Source organism: Geospiza fortis, unplaced genomic scaffold (genome assembly GCF_000277835.1).
Source record: "Geospiza fortis unplaced genomic scaffold, GeoFor_1.0 scaffold298, whole genome shotgun sequence".
Classification (NCBI taxonomy): domain Eukaryota; kingdom Metazoa; phylum Chordata; class Aves; order Passeriformes; family Thraupidae; genus Geospiza; species Geospiza fortis.
The window spans coordinates 62,618-77,182 of NW_005054506.1; the positions used below are offsets into that span (position 1 = coordinate 62,618).

General features: G+C 39.5%; 1 protein-coding gene across 3 annotated transcripts in view; it reads right to left on the reverse strand.

Moving 5' to 3' along the window:
* Window positions 1–1,199: 1,199 nt before the first annotated feature.
* TCTN3 (tectonic family member 3) overlaps window positions 1,200–14,565 on the reverse strand; it is a 13,502-nt gene continuing 136 nt past the window's right edge. Inside the window, exons 2-15 of one of the 3 annotated variants that reach the window (XM_031063470.1) lie at window positions 14,292–14,295; window positions 13,844–13,968; window positions 12,498–12,628; window positions 11,479–11,587; window positions 11,286–11,404; window positions 9,787–9,822; window positions 9,391–9,465; window positions 9,162–9,287; window positions 7,832–7,927; window positions 7,536–7,633; window positions 6,795–6,960; window positions 5,939–6,076; window positions 2,493–2,624; window positions 1,200–1,437 (exon numbers count right to left, since the gene is read on the reverse strand). In XM_031063470.1, the coding sequence (XP_030919330.1) occupies window positions 1,282–1,437; window positions 2,493–2,624; window positions 5,939–6,076; window positions 6,795–6,960; window positions 7,536–7,633; window positions 7,832–7,927; window positions 9,162–9,287; window positions 9,391–9,465; window positions 9,787–9,822; window positions 11,286–11,404; window positions 11,479–11,587; window positions 12,498–12,628; window positions 13,844–13,968; window positions 14,292–14,295 (1,511 nt within the window). In that variant the 3' untranslated portion in view covers window positions 1,200–1,281. Of the gene's footprint in view, window positions 2,625–5,938; window positions 6,077–6,794; window positions 6,961–7,535; window positions 7,634–7,831; window positions 7,928–9,161; window positions 9,288–9,390; window positions 9,466–9,786; window positions 9,823–11,285; window positions 11,405–11,478; window positions 11,588–12,497; window positions 12,629–13,843; window positions 13,969–14,291; window positions 14,296–14,565 lie in introns of all 3 variants that reach the window. The other 2 variants (XM_031063469.1, XM_031063471.1) reach the window with 2 other exon arrangements.

The window sequence follows — 14,565 nt, forward strand, 5'->3', positions numbered from 1 at the left end:
CTGGGCACGGCGCGGCCCGGCTCCCCGCTGCCTCCCGTCGCTTCCGGCCCCACCCCGCCCCGCCCCCGGCTTCGAAAATTGCTCCTGCTTTGAAATTTAAAATGATGTCTTCTAAAGAAACGAGGGATATGTTTGAAAAGGATTTAAAAATTACCTAGTAAAGATGGTCTCCACTTGGACAGTGTAAAAACAGACCTACTGCCTCAAAAAAGGGAGATGTTGGAAAGAAGGCTCTAGCTAGAATGCTGGCAGCAGAAAAAGAGTTTTGACTCCTTTGACATGGAGTACGAACACTCCATTCCTGTACATCCGACATATGAGTCTGCCTTGTGTGTGGTAATGTCATAACGTTGCCTGATACTGAATTGCAACACAGGCTATTTCAGATCAGGCAGGGGGGAAAAACACAACTTGATAAAGTAGACATGGAAACGCACTGCCATAGGAAACCGCAGATTCTAAACCCACAAGCACTGCTGTCATGTAGCTAGAATTTGAATATGCCTTAATTCAGGCTGGACCAGAATATGGACAAGGCTCTTTCCAGCTCTTATTTCTTGCTATGACAAAATGTGAAAGGAGAAAAACATGACCTAAAAAATAGGACGTTGGAGGTCAGATAATTATGGCAGATAATTACAGTATAAAAGGTGATGCATTCTTACAGCATTTCATGTATTTGCAGCCCATAGAGCAAAGAGTATCTCTGTGGTTGTACCTAAGTGAATTACCTCAATAATGCAGAAAACAAGGATGCCAGATCCTTTTCATTCAAGCCCTACCCCAACACATTTAGCATGCGTTCCCAGGTTACATTTGGGAAGTTTCTCCAGCTAACCCTTTGTAATTCAGTTGCTGTCACCTCTAAATTAATTTCTTGGATTCCACAAATTAGGGACATGAGAGGACATGGGACACACTACAAAGGTGTTCTGAGAAAAACTTTTCAAAGGTATTACAGGCACATCTGAGAAGCCACACCTACCTAAAAATCAAAGGTTGTTTCTGTGTAATGGTACAGTCCTGTGTAATACTGGAATGCACACAGTTCTGAATGTTCACACTAGCTTGGTGGGGCTGCCCCAGAATAGAAATCAACGGACACTGAAGACACTTGCACAGAATTCGTTCCCAGCTAATAAACCATGCAAATAAGGACAAAGATAAATATGTGACATTAACCCAGAAGCTTTTAGATCGGTTGTAGTTTTGTTTTACTTGTGTTATCTCCTTTGATATCCTGACTAATTACTAGTTTTTCAGTTTATTTTTGTATTCTTTTTAAAGTTTGTAATGAGGAGAAGCAACAGAGTTGCTATGTGCAGTATAGGTACAAAAGCAACAAATATATTTTATTAAAACTAGGCTCTGAAATTTTTGGCTTTTATTGATTCCATTGGAGCACTTGGCATCAGATGGGGCAGATTTCTCCGTCATCTGAAGAAGATAAATAATAAAATCTTTTGCTAAAAAATATACTTTCATGCAACAGCTTCCTGGAACAATTAAGCAGATTTCCTGTGTGATGGTAGAGGGCAGTCTAGATAATCAGACCACCTTTAACTTCAAAAACAATAAATTTATTTCCTAGTCCCAGAGAGTGAGCCAGAGGTAAGGCATTGCAGCAAGCTTCAGTCTCAATACATCTACAAATTTTCCAGGGAGAAAAAAAAGATTAGGAAGATGTTTTGACAAACCACTAAAATTCAACTGTATTTCAGAGCATTCACAATTACTTTGTTCTGTGCAACAGTGTTGCTAATGTAAAAAGTGATTAAACCATGAAAATTTCAATTGAATATCTGTATTTGAAAAGACATCAAAAAAGCAAGATTCAAAAAATCTTACACAGGCGCTGCTTTCGTCATCTAACAAGGACAGGTTAGGGGTGACTGGCACACATGCTTACTCAAAATAGAATTCAGGCCACCTGGGAGAGCTCCTGTATTTTAAATGTTCGATTAGTTTCACATAGAAAAATCAAATGCTTCTCCAACAGGAAAGCGGCTCCAAAATCAGATGCTTCTCCAACTGAAAGCAGCTCCAAAATGCTTTGATTGAACTTTGCTTCTCTCTCCATGCTCCCTGGTTTAGAGAGCATTCTTGGTTTCTGGTAACATGGAATAATAGTTTTAACATTCTCTTCCTAGTCCCTCATTAAAGCAATGTCCCTGGATCTCTACATTTCTCAAGTGTGTCACTGCAATGACGTTCACAGATGGTTCACATACAAAGAACAGGAACATGAGAGGACAAGCAGCCCACATGGCTTAATCCAAGAACAGAAGGCACACAGATATCACAGAAATGGTATAAAAACCTGATGACAAAAGTCCATCATCGGGTCATATCCTGAATGTATCAATTCACTCACCACACTTTAAATACAGACTCCATCTATTTCAAAAGCAGAAAATACTAGACATTATTAGAATCAACAATAAATACCCAGCCAGATCACTTCTGTAAATTCTTTCTACATTCAGGGCTACCTTGAATGGAAAAAAGATGTCAAATGGGAGTTTCCAGTGCATTTGGGGCTGGCCTCGTGGAGGTTCTGGCCAATCCGTCATGTCAGTGAAGGTAACAATAGTTGTCACAGGTACCATGCTTGTATTTAGAAACTGCAGCAAAAAGGGAAGCAAAAAGAGTTTAGCAGTCTTAATACAAAAGGCATACCCGTCCCAAATTTTCTAATGGGGACTCACTGTAGATGACTGGCAAGCATGATGTCTTTGGGATGGTAAGAGTTCAGTGTCCTAGGAGTAAGACCTCTTTCCCAAAATTGATACTTAGCAGGTAAATTCAAGGTGTAGTAAAGATCAGTAGCTACTGTATATTGTATGCTAGAGATCTCCAAAATGGCAGCAGTGACTTAAGCTCTGCTACAGTAAGCCTTCTACTCAGAGGAAAGACATACCAAATAGTAATAAGAACAGATGCAAGCTAGCTTTATTTTTTATAAAAGATCAGTTGGCTCCTTGGACAAGTGCTTGCTACCAGAAAGAACTGCCACAAGATGCAATCCTATCAATAAATGTCAGTAAACTAAAGCAGGGACCCAATACAATATAAATTTATTGCTCACATTTTAGGATGTTGTTTCAGGAAGGAGACAGATCAGTGAAGATCACACAGGGGACTGAACCTCTAAGGCCTTGGTTCTTTTCTGTTTTAATGGAATGCAGCAAGAAAACTAATACACTAGCTCTTTGAATTGCATGGAATTTCATGGCTATCTTGGGCTGATTTAAGACCATGCTGTTGCCAAAAGAGCAACCTCACTCACCGCCCCACTTCCCAGCTCTGCATGCTAACATTGAGAGGGCATTTACTGGCAGCACACTTTCTGTGCTTGCACTGGTTTATGCCAACCTGTGAAATTACCACCTCAATCACTTCCCTGAGAAGAATTTCAAAGATTGCCTTCAGAGCAACATTCTGTAGGAAGCACTCAAAAAATTTGCAAGATAGAGTTCATGACTCTTAAGAAAAAATACTGCGACTCCTATTGGGGAATTTTTGTGGCATCGTCAAGGTGAATTAAAAAATACGTCTGTGCCTAAATTAAAAAAAAAAATCAAACAAACAAAATGAACAATGCATTGAGTACAGTCTTGGTTCTACAGGAGTGTGCAAAGAGGCATCATGAACAGATTCCTTGTGCACCTTTGCATCTGCAGCACCAGTCCTGAGAGCATCAGCATGTGGCACTTCAGCCTGCCTTGGGTCCATTCCCCAGGCCTGCTCTGCTGCTCAAAGGTGGCCCCTGAGCAGTTCCCATTCCAGAATAGCTACAAGAAAACGCTGAGGCTATTTTCTTCTGTCATCACTTGGAAACTTCGCTCACTTGCAAAGTGTCCTAATGTTCCTCCTTCCAGCCAGTTTATCACCTTCTTGCCCTCCATGCCAGATCAGTCCTTGATCACAATTCACCACTGCTGAGCAGTTACAAATAGAATTTCCCAAACAATTCTGATACAAGTTCTCCTATCAATGAGTAAACGCACTCAAAAATAGGCCAAGTTGCCCTAGTCAACAAGAAGCCTCAAGATGATTCAGTGTCTGGACCTTGAAAAACTGCCTTAAAATCAGAGAGATTAGTGCAGGGAAAAAAACTCCATACACAATCCCTCCTGAACAGCTGGGAGAAGGCAACCATTAGCAACTTCCAGCATGTTCTTGTAGAACTCCACATCATTTAAAACGTCCCGTATTTTCATCAAATCCAAATATAACTGTGATCAGATAGTGTATGGGTGTGGAAATCGGGATGTCTTCTCTGGCTTCTCTGTTTTCTGGTCAGTTACTTAGGGAACTTCCCAGTGACACAGTCCTGTATAAATAAAAAAAAGTTTCTCTAAAGAATATTAAAGGAACTAAAGGATAGTTCTCAGATAGAGAATCTGTAGGCCAAAGATGGGAAGTGGCATAATTTGCAAGTAATGTGCAGCCTAGTATGCTTACAAATAGTTGCACTTCATAACTGCTGGCTATAGAGCAAGTTGGTCCTTTCCTAAAATGTCTTTACCAACAATCCTAATTTGTGGATTTGTGATGTCACTGATGAAGTCAGTACTGATTTTAATGACATGGGTTTTTTTTTGCTGTCAGAAACCTGCTTTCTTATAATTAGCTTTGCAATATACCTTAAGGGTCTAAAGGAATTAGCATCAGTTGCTCAAGCAAATCAAATCTGAACCTCATTCTTCTTGATTAGCTAATCCTGAGGGATTTGCACCCTACACTTTTACTAGGAATGCAAATCTTCTTCCTCAGACAGAAGATTTTTTTATTAATTTTATTAATAATTTATTTATTAATGAAGCCATGTAACAGGTGATTTAAAAAATATTTTCATGGGGTGGGAGTATCACTTTGCCTCAGGGCAATATGAGTTTTACATGGTTAACATCTTCCTATCCTCTTCTCTTCATGTATTTTGCAAGAAGGGAGAACAAAAGGGTACCATGAGATGCATTCAAACAAGTGTGTAAAATCTCATATAGAATGAGTCTGAAGTTCAAAGAGTGTTAACACATCAGACAGATACCTTCCTCACAGTCATGAAGATGCCTGTGAGGGTTGCCAGCTGCCTCCCCTAAGCCCTTACAGAGAAGTGGAAGCCTTGAAATATTTCTGCTGCCCAAAAGACTATGTGATATCAAAAAAAAAAAAAATCACAATGGGATCCACTGACACACGCTTGAAAAAGACTGCTCATTGTCCTCTGTGGTATTGTCCTCTCTGGTCATGTTAGCTGACATGCTGACATCACAAAATCACAGAATGGTCTGGGCTGGAAGGGACATTTAAAGGTCACCTAGTTCAAGCCTTCTATGGTGAGCAAGGATGCCTTCAACTAGATCAGGTAGTTCAGAACTCCATCCAACCTGGCCTTGAATACCCCCTTTCTGGCTTACAGCCTTCCTCCCCAATTCTCCAAATATGCTGCCATCAGCATTAGTCACTTCCTCAGCTACCTGTTGGTGATTTCAGAAGCTCTAGAGGAACAGAAATCTTCTGCACAGATTATCAGCATTCTGTGGAGTCTCTGAAATATTACTAAACTCAAATCCCATATTAAGGTTTTAAGAGACAACTAAATATTAAACATGGAGTTACTGGATGTTTGTAAGTACAACTTTATACCAACCATAACTGAAAGTTTAAAGATTGAGTCCTAAAGTGGCAGAAAGTAGTTCAGAGTTGGAAAGAAGGTATGTTTTCCAGTTATACAACTGAGTGAGGACAGTACTGAAAAGACCATAAAACAACCTTCCTCTATAGAAGGCTACCATTGCAGCCAGACAACTGCTAAAATTCAATAAATCTCAACTTACTTAGTTTCAAGACCATTTGATTCCTTGGTTCTTAAATAACCTGTAAACCCCCTTTAATTACCTCTGTGTGTGAGGGAGGGTTTTTGATTCCATACCTTGAGGGGCTGACACTGGTAAAAGTGCCGTGTACCCACTACTTGAGCTTGTGGGTTGGACAGGAGGCCCACTTTAGTCCACAATATCTGTATCTCCAGGGTCACAGGAACCATACAACAGGAAGTGCAATTCACAGCCTGAAAATAAAGTACACGCTAATCAATTTAATATAGTATTTTAAAAGTGATAAAGGACCATTATGGCCAAAGTCTAATATTTTGGATAATACAGGTCACAGAACCTGAATCAATCACTTCAGTACTATCTCTGTAACTTCTGGTCATGTCAACCACCCATTTTGGAGCTACATACATCTCACTGTCATCTCAGTTCCAATTAGAATTTGTCTCAGCTTTACCTCTTGGATTTCATATTCCACTTAGCCATCCCCCCACAGATTAACAATTATTACAACGCAATTGGCTCACAAACTTTAACCTTATTAGGAAATATAATAGGATATAAATATCCCTACAAAAATATTCCCTATTCTGGAAAAGCAGAAAGGATTGTAATAATGATTAATAGGAAGTAGCCAGCTACTATCCGTTCCAAAAGGCTGTCATAAAATTATATAACACTGGATTCAGTATTTAACTCTTTTTGCCCATTTAAATAGCAGGAACAGGATTCAAGAGATAGGAAATCTGTCAGGGTTTGTTGGGTTTGAGGTTTTTTTTGCTAAGTACTCTAATAATATGAACATGAACCGTAATGACTGCTTTCACATATTAAGACCCCTGAGAGTCATAGGTTCATTATACAAAAAAAGTCCAGATACCCCCACCTCCCTGAGGCAATACAAAGATATGAAAGGAAAAATATTTACAGTTGGTCTGTCTGCATTCATATTACCTCCACACTGCAGTTCTCAATCAGAATGGTCATCCACTCTTCTGCCTGGGTTGAATGAGCACTGCCAGTTATAGCAAAGTCTTCTGTTCTGTTCATCCCCTGAAAAGCCTTGTATAACTTCTGCTGTATGTAACTACAGTTACTGTCTTCCAATATTGGGGATAGGCTGGAAATGAGAAAAGAACACCTTTAAGAAAGTGATTTCCAGGACAAAAAAAAAATCCAAACCACTGTCAACATCTTTTCTTTGCAATAAGTATTTCTTCTGCTCTTGCAATGAGTCAACAAGTATTGGTATTAAACAGATGCAGTTTCAATCCTTTCAGCAACAAGAAAGGAGAAAAATATGGCAGGGATAATGATAAGATGGCTGAAGAGCTGTCAGTTTTCCTTATCGCATCAGTGGTCCTACACTTGCCATGTCAAAGGAACAATCTAAATCATCAAAACAACCACTTTTTAAGATACACTCCTCAACTCTACTCTTGCCCAAGACATATTGCCAGACTAGAGCCTAAAAATGTCCCAGAAGACCTTCACAATGTTCAGATTATTCTAGCAGTCCATCATCTTTACTATATTCATGTTCTCTTAGGAGTTTGTGAAAGATCTGTAGAGACACATTGGGAACCTCAGGGAAGGACCTAGGCTCCACAGAAGTTACATGAGAGACTACAGAAAAACATTCTGAGTCTACTACTTCCAACTGTTGGAAAGGATGACCGCAGAGTGTGTTGTTACCTGATTTTGCAGCCTGTTCTCATATTCCTTCCAAACTGTACTGTGTGCCTGAGGCATTGCGAACAAATTCCATCACTTTCACTCCTTAATATGCTCATCTGACAGACTGCATATCAAGAAGCCAAACAAAAGTCTAAACAGACAACATACAACACTCATCTCATTTAACAATCCACTCACCCCATATTCCTCCTTTTCCCTATTAGGACACTATAAAAGTTCAGACAGTGCAGTAACAGAAATTAAAAAAAAAAAAAAACAGTGATAAACAAAAACTCATAGCAGAAAAAGGATACATGTTGCTTGGTACCACTGTTTGCAATCAACAGTGGTGCTCCAGTGATATAGCCAGGGTTTCCGCTTCTAGGCAACATATGAGAAAGAGTCCTGGTCTACAAAGTGACAAAGACAAGAAATAGAGGAAAAAGAGGAAAAAATTAGCATCAATGACATCCATTCATCTCCAAAGATCAAATGTGCATTCTCAAAAATGTAAATGTAAGCTGTTTTTTGAATGACAGATCATTATACACTACTTAAACTATTTGTTTCCAAGGACTCTTACCTGGCCAATTTCATTTGCAGTCCAGGAGGTAAAAAACTAAATGTCAGTATCCTGAAATGTGGATAATACCAGGAAAGCTCTCAATACAATGAATTGCTATTGCTCAACATTCGTCTCTGAGGAAGTGAACAGATCGGTCAGGGCAATTCTACAGAAGAACTGCAGATCATACCCTGCCTTGACCCTGATTCTTAGTGGACCATTCTACTTCTAAATGGTTGTATGGCAGTCTGGGCATAACTTCAACAAAGTTGCATTGCACACTTACCAACCCCTGAGGTCATCACTTATTCAATTTTACATTGAATTACATAAATCACAGGACATGATTTATGTGAACTTAAGACACATCAGTATTTCCCAGATTTCTACCTCCTTCAAAGTAACTTTCTTTCCTGCTGCACAGGCAAAAGTGTTAAGTACCTGGAATAAATATAGTAACTTCTTTCACAAACACTAAACACGTCACATACAGCCTTAGCTTCAACCCTTTCCTTTCCAAGGCTATGCTGCTGACTTATCTTCCCTTCTACCTCAACAAACAAATAAATAAAAACAAAAAATAACCCCCCTCCAAAAATACCAAACCCAAATCCCCCAACAAAACAAACAAAAACCCAAAACAATGCCCCCAAAACAAACAAACAAAAAACACAAACAAAATAAAACAGTGCCAAAAAGCCCAAAACCAAATCAACCAAACAAAAAAAACCAAAATCCCACCCTCAAAAAACCACCAAAAACCCCCAAACAAACAGAAAACACCCAAAACCAACCACCAAACCAAACCAAGAGCAAAAATCATCATATAAAAATAATCAGCTCCTTGAAATTTTTGCAATGAAAGACTGCATGCTTGTGCTGAGCTTGGACTTTTCTACTAGCATGCTTTATTTGAGACCAGAAATGCCTCCCCTCTTCAATCATCTGTACCGCAGGGCTTTGTTACTACTGTATCACAGTGAAACTGCTCTAACCTCTCCAGGTATCTTCTGTACAAAAATTAATCACAAGCTAGATTACAAACTTGGTAAAATTCCAAGGAGGATGAGGATACTAACCCAGAAGTGCATGGTGAAGTGCTGCTGCAGAGAGGATCTGGATTTCACAGAGATGTTGATGACTTTGAACTGGACAGAAACACTCTGAATCCCACTTGTGCCACTATATTCTATCTCATAGATCACCTGAAAGTCCAATTTAGAGAATAATAGGAGACAGAGTAAGGTAACAGGGCAATGGCTTTAAGCTTGTGTTAAGCTGCTCGAAAAGGAAAGAAGATTCACATACCTCAGAAACAACATTGATGCATGTATTGTCTTTCATGTGGGGAGCTCCAGGTGGTGAGACTGCAGTGACATTTACCTGGAGACAGAAAGCATATTAACAATCAGTAACTGTTTAAAAGGAGAGTGCTCTTTTTACTCTTTTTCACTGCTTTTCCATCCAAGTCAGATTTACCTCCTTGCTGTGATCTGGGGGCCACATCACACTGCTCCAGATCCCCAATCTTTTTCCAGGAAAATAAGCTACCTCCATGACTTTAGTCCTATGTATGTCCATTCATTCAAAAATACACCCTTATTATGTCCTTTTTTTCTATAACGTCTTACTTTTGTCAAGAAAAATCTTGTCTTGGACACAGCACATTCCCATTTTCCCTTCAGAACCAGAAATGAGACTGACCTTCATGGATGGCATAACGGTGTCATTAATTGGGACCTGGGGAAAATAAGCAAACCATTTTACAATTCCAATAAAAAGTGAAGTCAATTGCTGTGTTTGTGGCTAAAGCCATAAAATCACTACAAAAGAACCTGAATAGTTATTGACAAAATTACTTTGTTTATTCCAGATGTGAAAACATCATCATTTTGCAATTTATAAATCACAGACATGGTTCACAGAAGGCATTTTAAAATACCAAAAGACAAATTTAAGCTTGGCCTAGTTAATGTCCTGCAGAATGCAGGTACTTTTAAGTGCCACATCTCTGATCCATTCCTGAAACTCCATCTTTTGCAATCAAGTACTTCAGTGTCCAGTTAAAGAAAAACTGGACACTGGCAACTGTACTTTGGCAACAGTGACAAAGAAAGTCCTGAACACATTAATGAAATCTGATCAATTCTCTACTGGTTAAGTAGATTTAGATTTCCAGTAGAACGGTATGCTGAGTCATCAGCCTTAATATGTACTCCTATTTACAATGCTGTTTCCTCTTGGAAAACCAGAAAAACTCTACAAGCTGAGAGGAGACATTTTCATATAAGCTTTCAGTAAAACGAGTGGGATGAGCCCAGAACAGTAAACTGGTTACTTTGAATTTATTGTCAGGATAAATAGTAGAGAAATTGATATGGACATAAATAGAGCTAATATTAATAAGGGGGCATCAGTATGATTTTAGAGACAGCACTTTATGTAAAAAAAAATCACCCTAATTCTTTACTGAGAACATGTACTGCTTGGTTGATCAAGCTGATGGAATAGACAAAATATACTTTGATAAACAATCTGTTTAAAATGCGAGAGAATTTTAGATAGGCCATTAGAACTATGAAGTATCAATGAAGTACCTGTTAAATACATTAAGAATTTGCTAATAATGGAAGTTCATTGGAAAGTAGTTTGAATTAAAGGATTACCACCATGACATTTTTAACAGGTTTCCTGTTGTAGCACAGCATCCCCGACGTGGTGAGAATTAGCATTGACTCTATGATTCTAGAAGGCTGATCAATCACTTTATTATACTGTACTTATTAAGAAACTCATCGTCCTTACTGACAGTCCGATACATTTTTCTTAACCGGTCCTTGAATCTAAACACTATCACTATTGGCCAATTAAGAAATCACCCTTTGGTAAACAAATCTCCATAACACATTCCACATGTTCACAACAACAGGTGCAGCAAGTGAAGATAAGAATTGTTTATCATTCTTCTCTCTGATCTTCTCACAGTCTTCCCTGAGACAATGCCTGGGAAAGTTGTGCCTGCTGCTCTCTGTGGCCAGAGAGCGGCTACTACAGTTTCCCAGCAAGAAGGCCTCAGCAATTGGGAGATCAGGAATGATATACCAAATGACCTTCAGTTTTACAGTTATCTGAAGTCATAGTGGAAGGCAATGCAAAGTCAAACAACTAAGATTTTGAACAAAAGCAAGAAATTTGAAATGTACCTTTAGCACAGTGAAGTCATGGTAGTAGGAAGCAGCATCTAGGGCAGGGTCAGTCATGCAGCTCTTGCTCAAGTTGGCAAAAATCCGAGTACAGCTTGTGCTTTTACTGTCCAGGAAGCCTGGGTGAGTTAAGACATGACAACAGATAAAACAGAAGCAAACCACCCTAAGATATTCTTCCCCGTTTACTAACCAGCAGGATTCCCATCAACACAAAGTCCACTGGCTCCCATTTGTATTGGCTGTCTAAGCACGCTCAATACAGATGATGAATCAAAGTAGATGAGGATTGGATCACCAGCCTGAAAAGATAATTTGGAGAAATCACAAAGTTACAGCGGAATACTAATGCCAAGGGCAAGAGACATATCTATACTTCTTTGTGCACACCTGGTTTTGTCTAAAAGGTTGTCCAACCTCTTAAATACAAGGCAACTGACCAGAAATACTTTATACACTAAGGTGTGGAAAGTACTGAGAGACAAACAGTTCAACAATGTGCTCTGGTAGCCAGGAGGGCCATCTGTGTCCTGGGTGCATATGGCTCAGCATCACCAGCTGCTACCACTCTGCTCTGCACCATGGTATGGCCTCACCTTGAGCCCTGAGGGCACTTTTGGATGCCACAACATAAGCCATAAAGCTGATGGAGAGCATTCAAAAGAGGGCTACAAAGATGGTGAAGGGTCTCCAGGGGAAACCATACAAGGAATCACTGAAGTCACTTGGCTTGTTGAGCCTGGAGGAGACTGAGGGGAGATCTCATTGCACTCTGCAGCTTCCTCCCAAGGGGTAGATACTGATCTCTGCTCTCTGTGACAAGGGATAGGACTCAAAGAAACTGCTGGAAGTGTGTTAGGGGAGGCTCAGGCTGGATATCAGGAAAAGGTTCTTCCCCAGAGGGTGGCTGGGCCCTGAACAGGCTCCTCAGGTAATGGTCACAGTCCCAAGGCTAACAGAGCCCAAGAAGCATTTGAACAACATTCTCAGGCACAGGGTGGGATTGCTGGGGCGTCCTGTGCAGGGCCAGCAGTTGGACTTGATGATCCTTGTGGGTCAGTCCCATCCAACTCAGGATATGCTATGATCCTATGATAATATGGCTTCTAGGTACAAAATAAGAATCTTTCAATCTGTTCTCATTAGACATCATTACAGACAGGTTTAGTAAAAGCATATGTGCAAATTGATTGCTATTTTCTTTCAACTCACGCGGTAAAAAGCAGAGAATGATTGCTGAACTTGTGATGGTGCTAAGAAAGAGTGCCTGCCATACTTCTCTAAGAACTCCGCAAAATCAGATTCTTTGATATCCTGTGGCTGTTGAAAATAGTTCAGCTTTGCTAGAATTTGAAAAGAGAAAAAAAATAAATCCACCAATATTAAGTTACTAGAGAAGATAAGAGTAAATACTGTGCCAATATTTTTAAAATAAATAACTTTAGCAATTGTAAGCTACTTGGTGCCTTATATTAATTAATCCATAGTGACACTTATAATAGGCTAATATGATCTACAAAACAGGATGATATCATGAATACAGTTCATAGGAAACAAGTATTAATACACAAAGCAACTTTTGAAAAAGCAGAGAATCCTTAACAGCTATATTAATATGTGCTGTAATTTCCGTGAGATGCCCATATTAGACACACATGAAATCTGAATTACAAAATTAATCACCCATTTGTGAGTTCACTAAAAGCAATATTAAATAGATTCAAAATAGTTAAGTAAAACTGGTAAAACTCAAGATAAATATGAATAGACAATAGGCATCCTAAAAAAACCCCCAGACTTTCTATCGGTATCCTCTTATAATTTCTTCGCTCTTCCTTGTATGCAAAACACTCAGACAAAATCTGTAAAGAGCTGAAAGCAGGACAAGATAATAAAAAGCTAACCTTGTTTTGACCAGCTGTTGTACCTGTTAATCTCCTGAGCCCCTCCCAACCTAAAATACTCAAAGATTTAGGTCAAAAGCAGATGGAACTGTGGGTCACAATTCCCAGACAACTCAAAAGAGAAAATGGTAAGTGTTCAAATGTGAGACCACAGCAATTGTACTGAATGCCAGGAACTGAACATTGAATCACTCAAATGAAGTACAATGTGGAAAGCAAAAAGAGACAAGAATGTTAATGGCATATCCTACAGGATATATGATTACCAGTGAAAAAAAATCACCACCAGCAGAAAGGATGAAAATAAGCATATATAATAAAGAATCCAAGACACAATAAGAAAAACACTTTCTGAAAATTATAGTAGTGGGATACTTTAAACATCAACCCTTATCTGCTGCGCTATGTGTAGCCAACTAGGTACGGTATCTCAGATACATAAGCAATTGATAAAGACTTATTTGTGCTCAGCCAGAAACCCTACCCTTAATAACAGTGCAATGATCTTTGTCTTTGGTGATCAAGACCCTGATTCACTATGGTCTCTCCGAAACTGTAACAGTCAAAATAATTAGCAACAATTACAACGTGTAGTTCGAAAAAATACTCCCTAAACAGAGGCAATCAAAATATGTGAAAAGAAAGATTGCTTACGGTCATCCAACTGCACACAGAACAGTGGATCTTCTCCACCAGGATCAGAAACGATGTCTGTAGAATAAGGGGTATTACTTCTGAAAATTAGTGACTTTTCCACACACAATTGACTCACAGACCTGTAAAGACAAGCCCCCCAACCCCGCCCAGCAAACTATGAAATGGACCATACTTGCATAATTTCATCTTTTACATTACATAATGCCAAGAATGCAACACAGTTTTATTTGATGCAAATAAACTTTTCATCCGTTTAGATGAGCTGTTTTACAATCTGCATTGATAATCAATTACAGAAAGCCTCTCTTGTCATTGTAGTAACTTTGTGGACACTCGGTTAGTGTAATTAAAAATCACTCTGACGTTTCCTGGGGAAAAAAGTGATTAAAAAGAAAATCAGCGCCCATATATTACAGCTCCTCTCAGTCCTCATCAGAAGGCCAATCTGCAAAGACAGATTTTACTCTCTAATAGCTGAAACCACCTTCCTCACTGACAGCATCTTGCGGTCTGTACTTGTTTGACCGTCTCCTCATAAGACTCCAAAGTACCTTTTACTTAAACTCAGACTTCCCAGCTCCCACCGCCAACTGTCTCATTACGGAGTAACCAAGCCACGCTTCATCTCGGCCACTGTGCTGTCGGCCCCGGGAAGCCTTTCCCAGTCCCCGGCCCAGCGCTAAGATAACCCTGGGCCCGGGAGCGCGGCAATACCACCG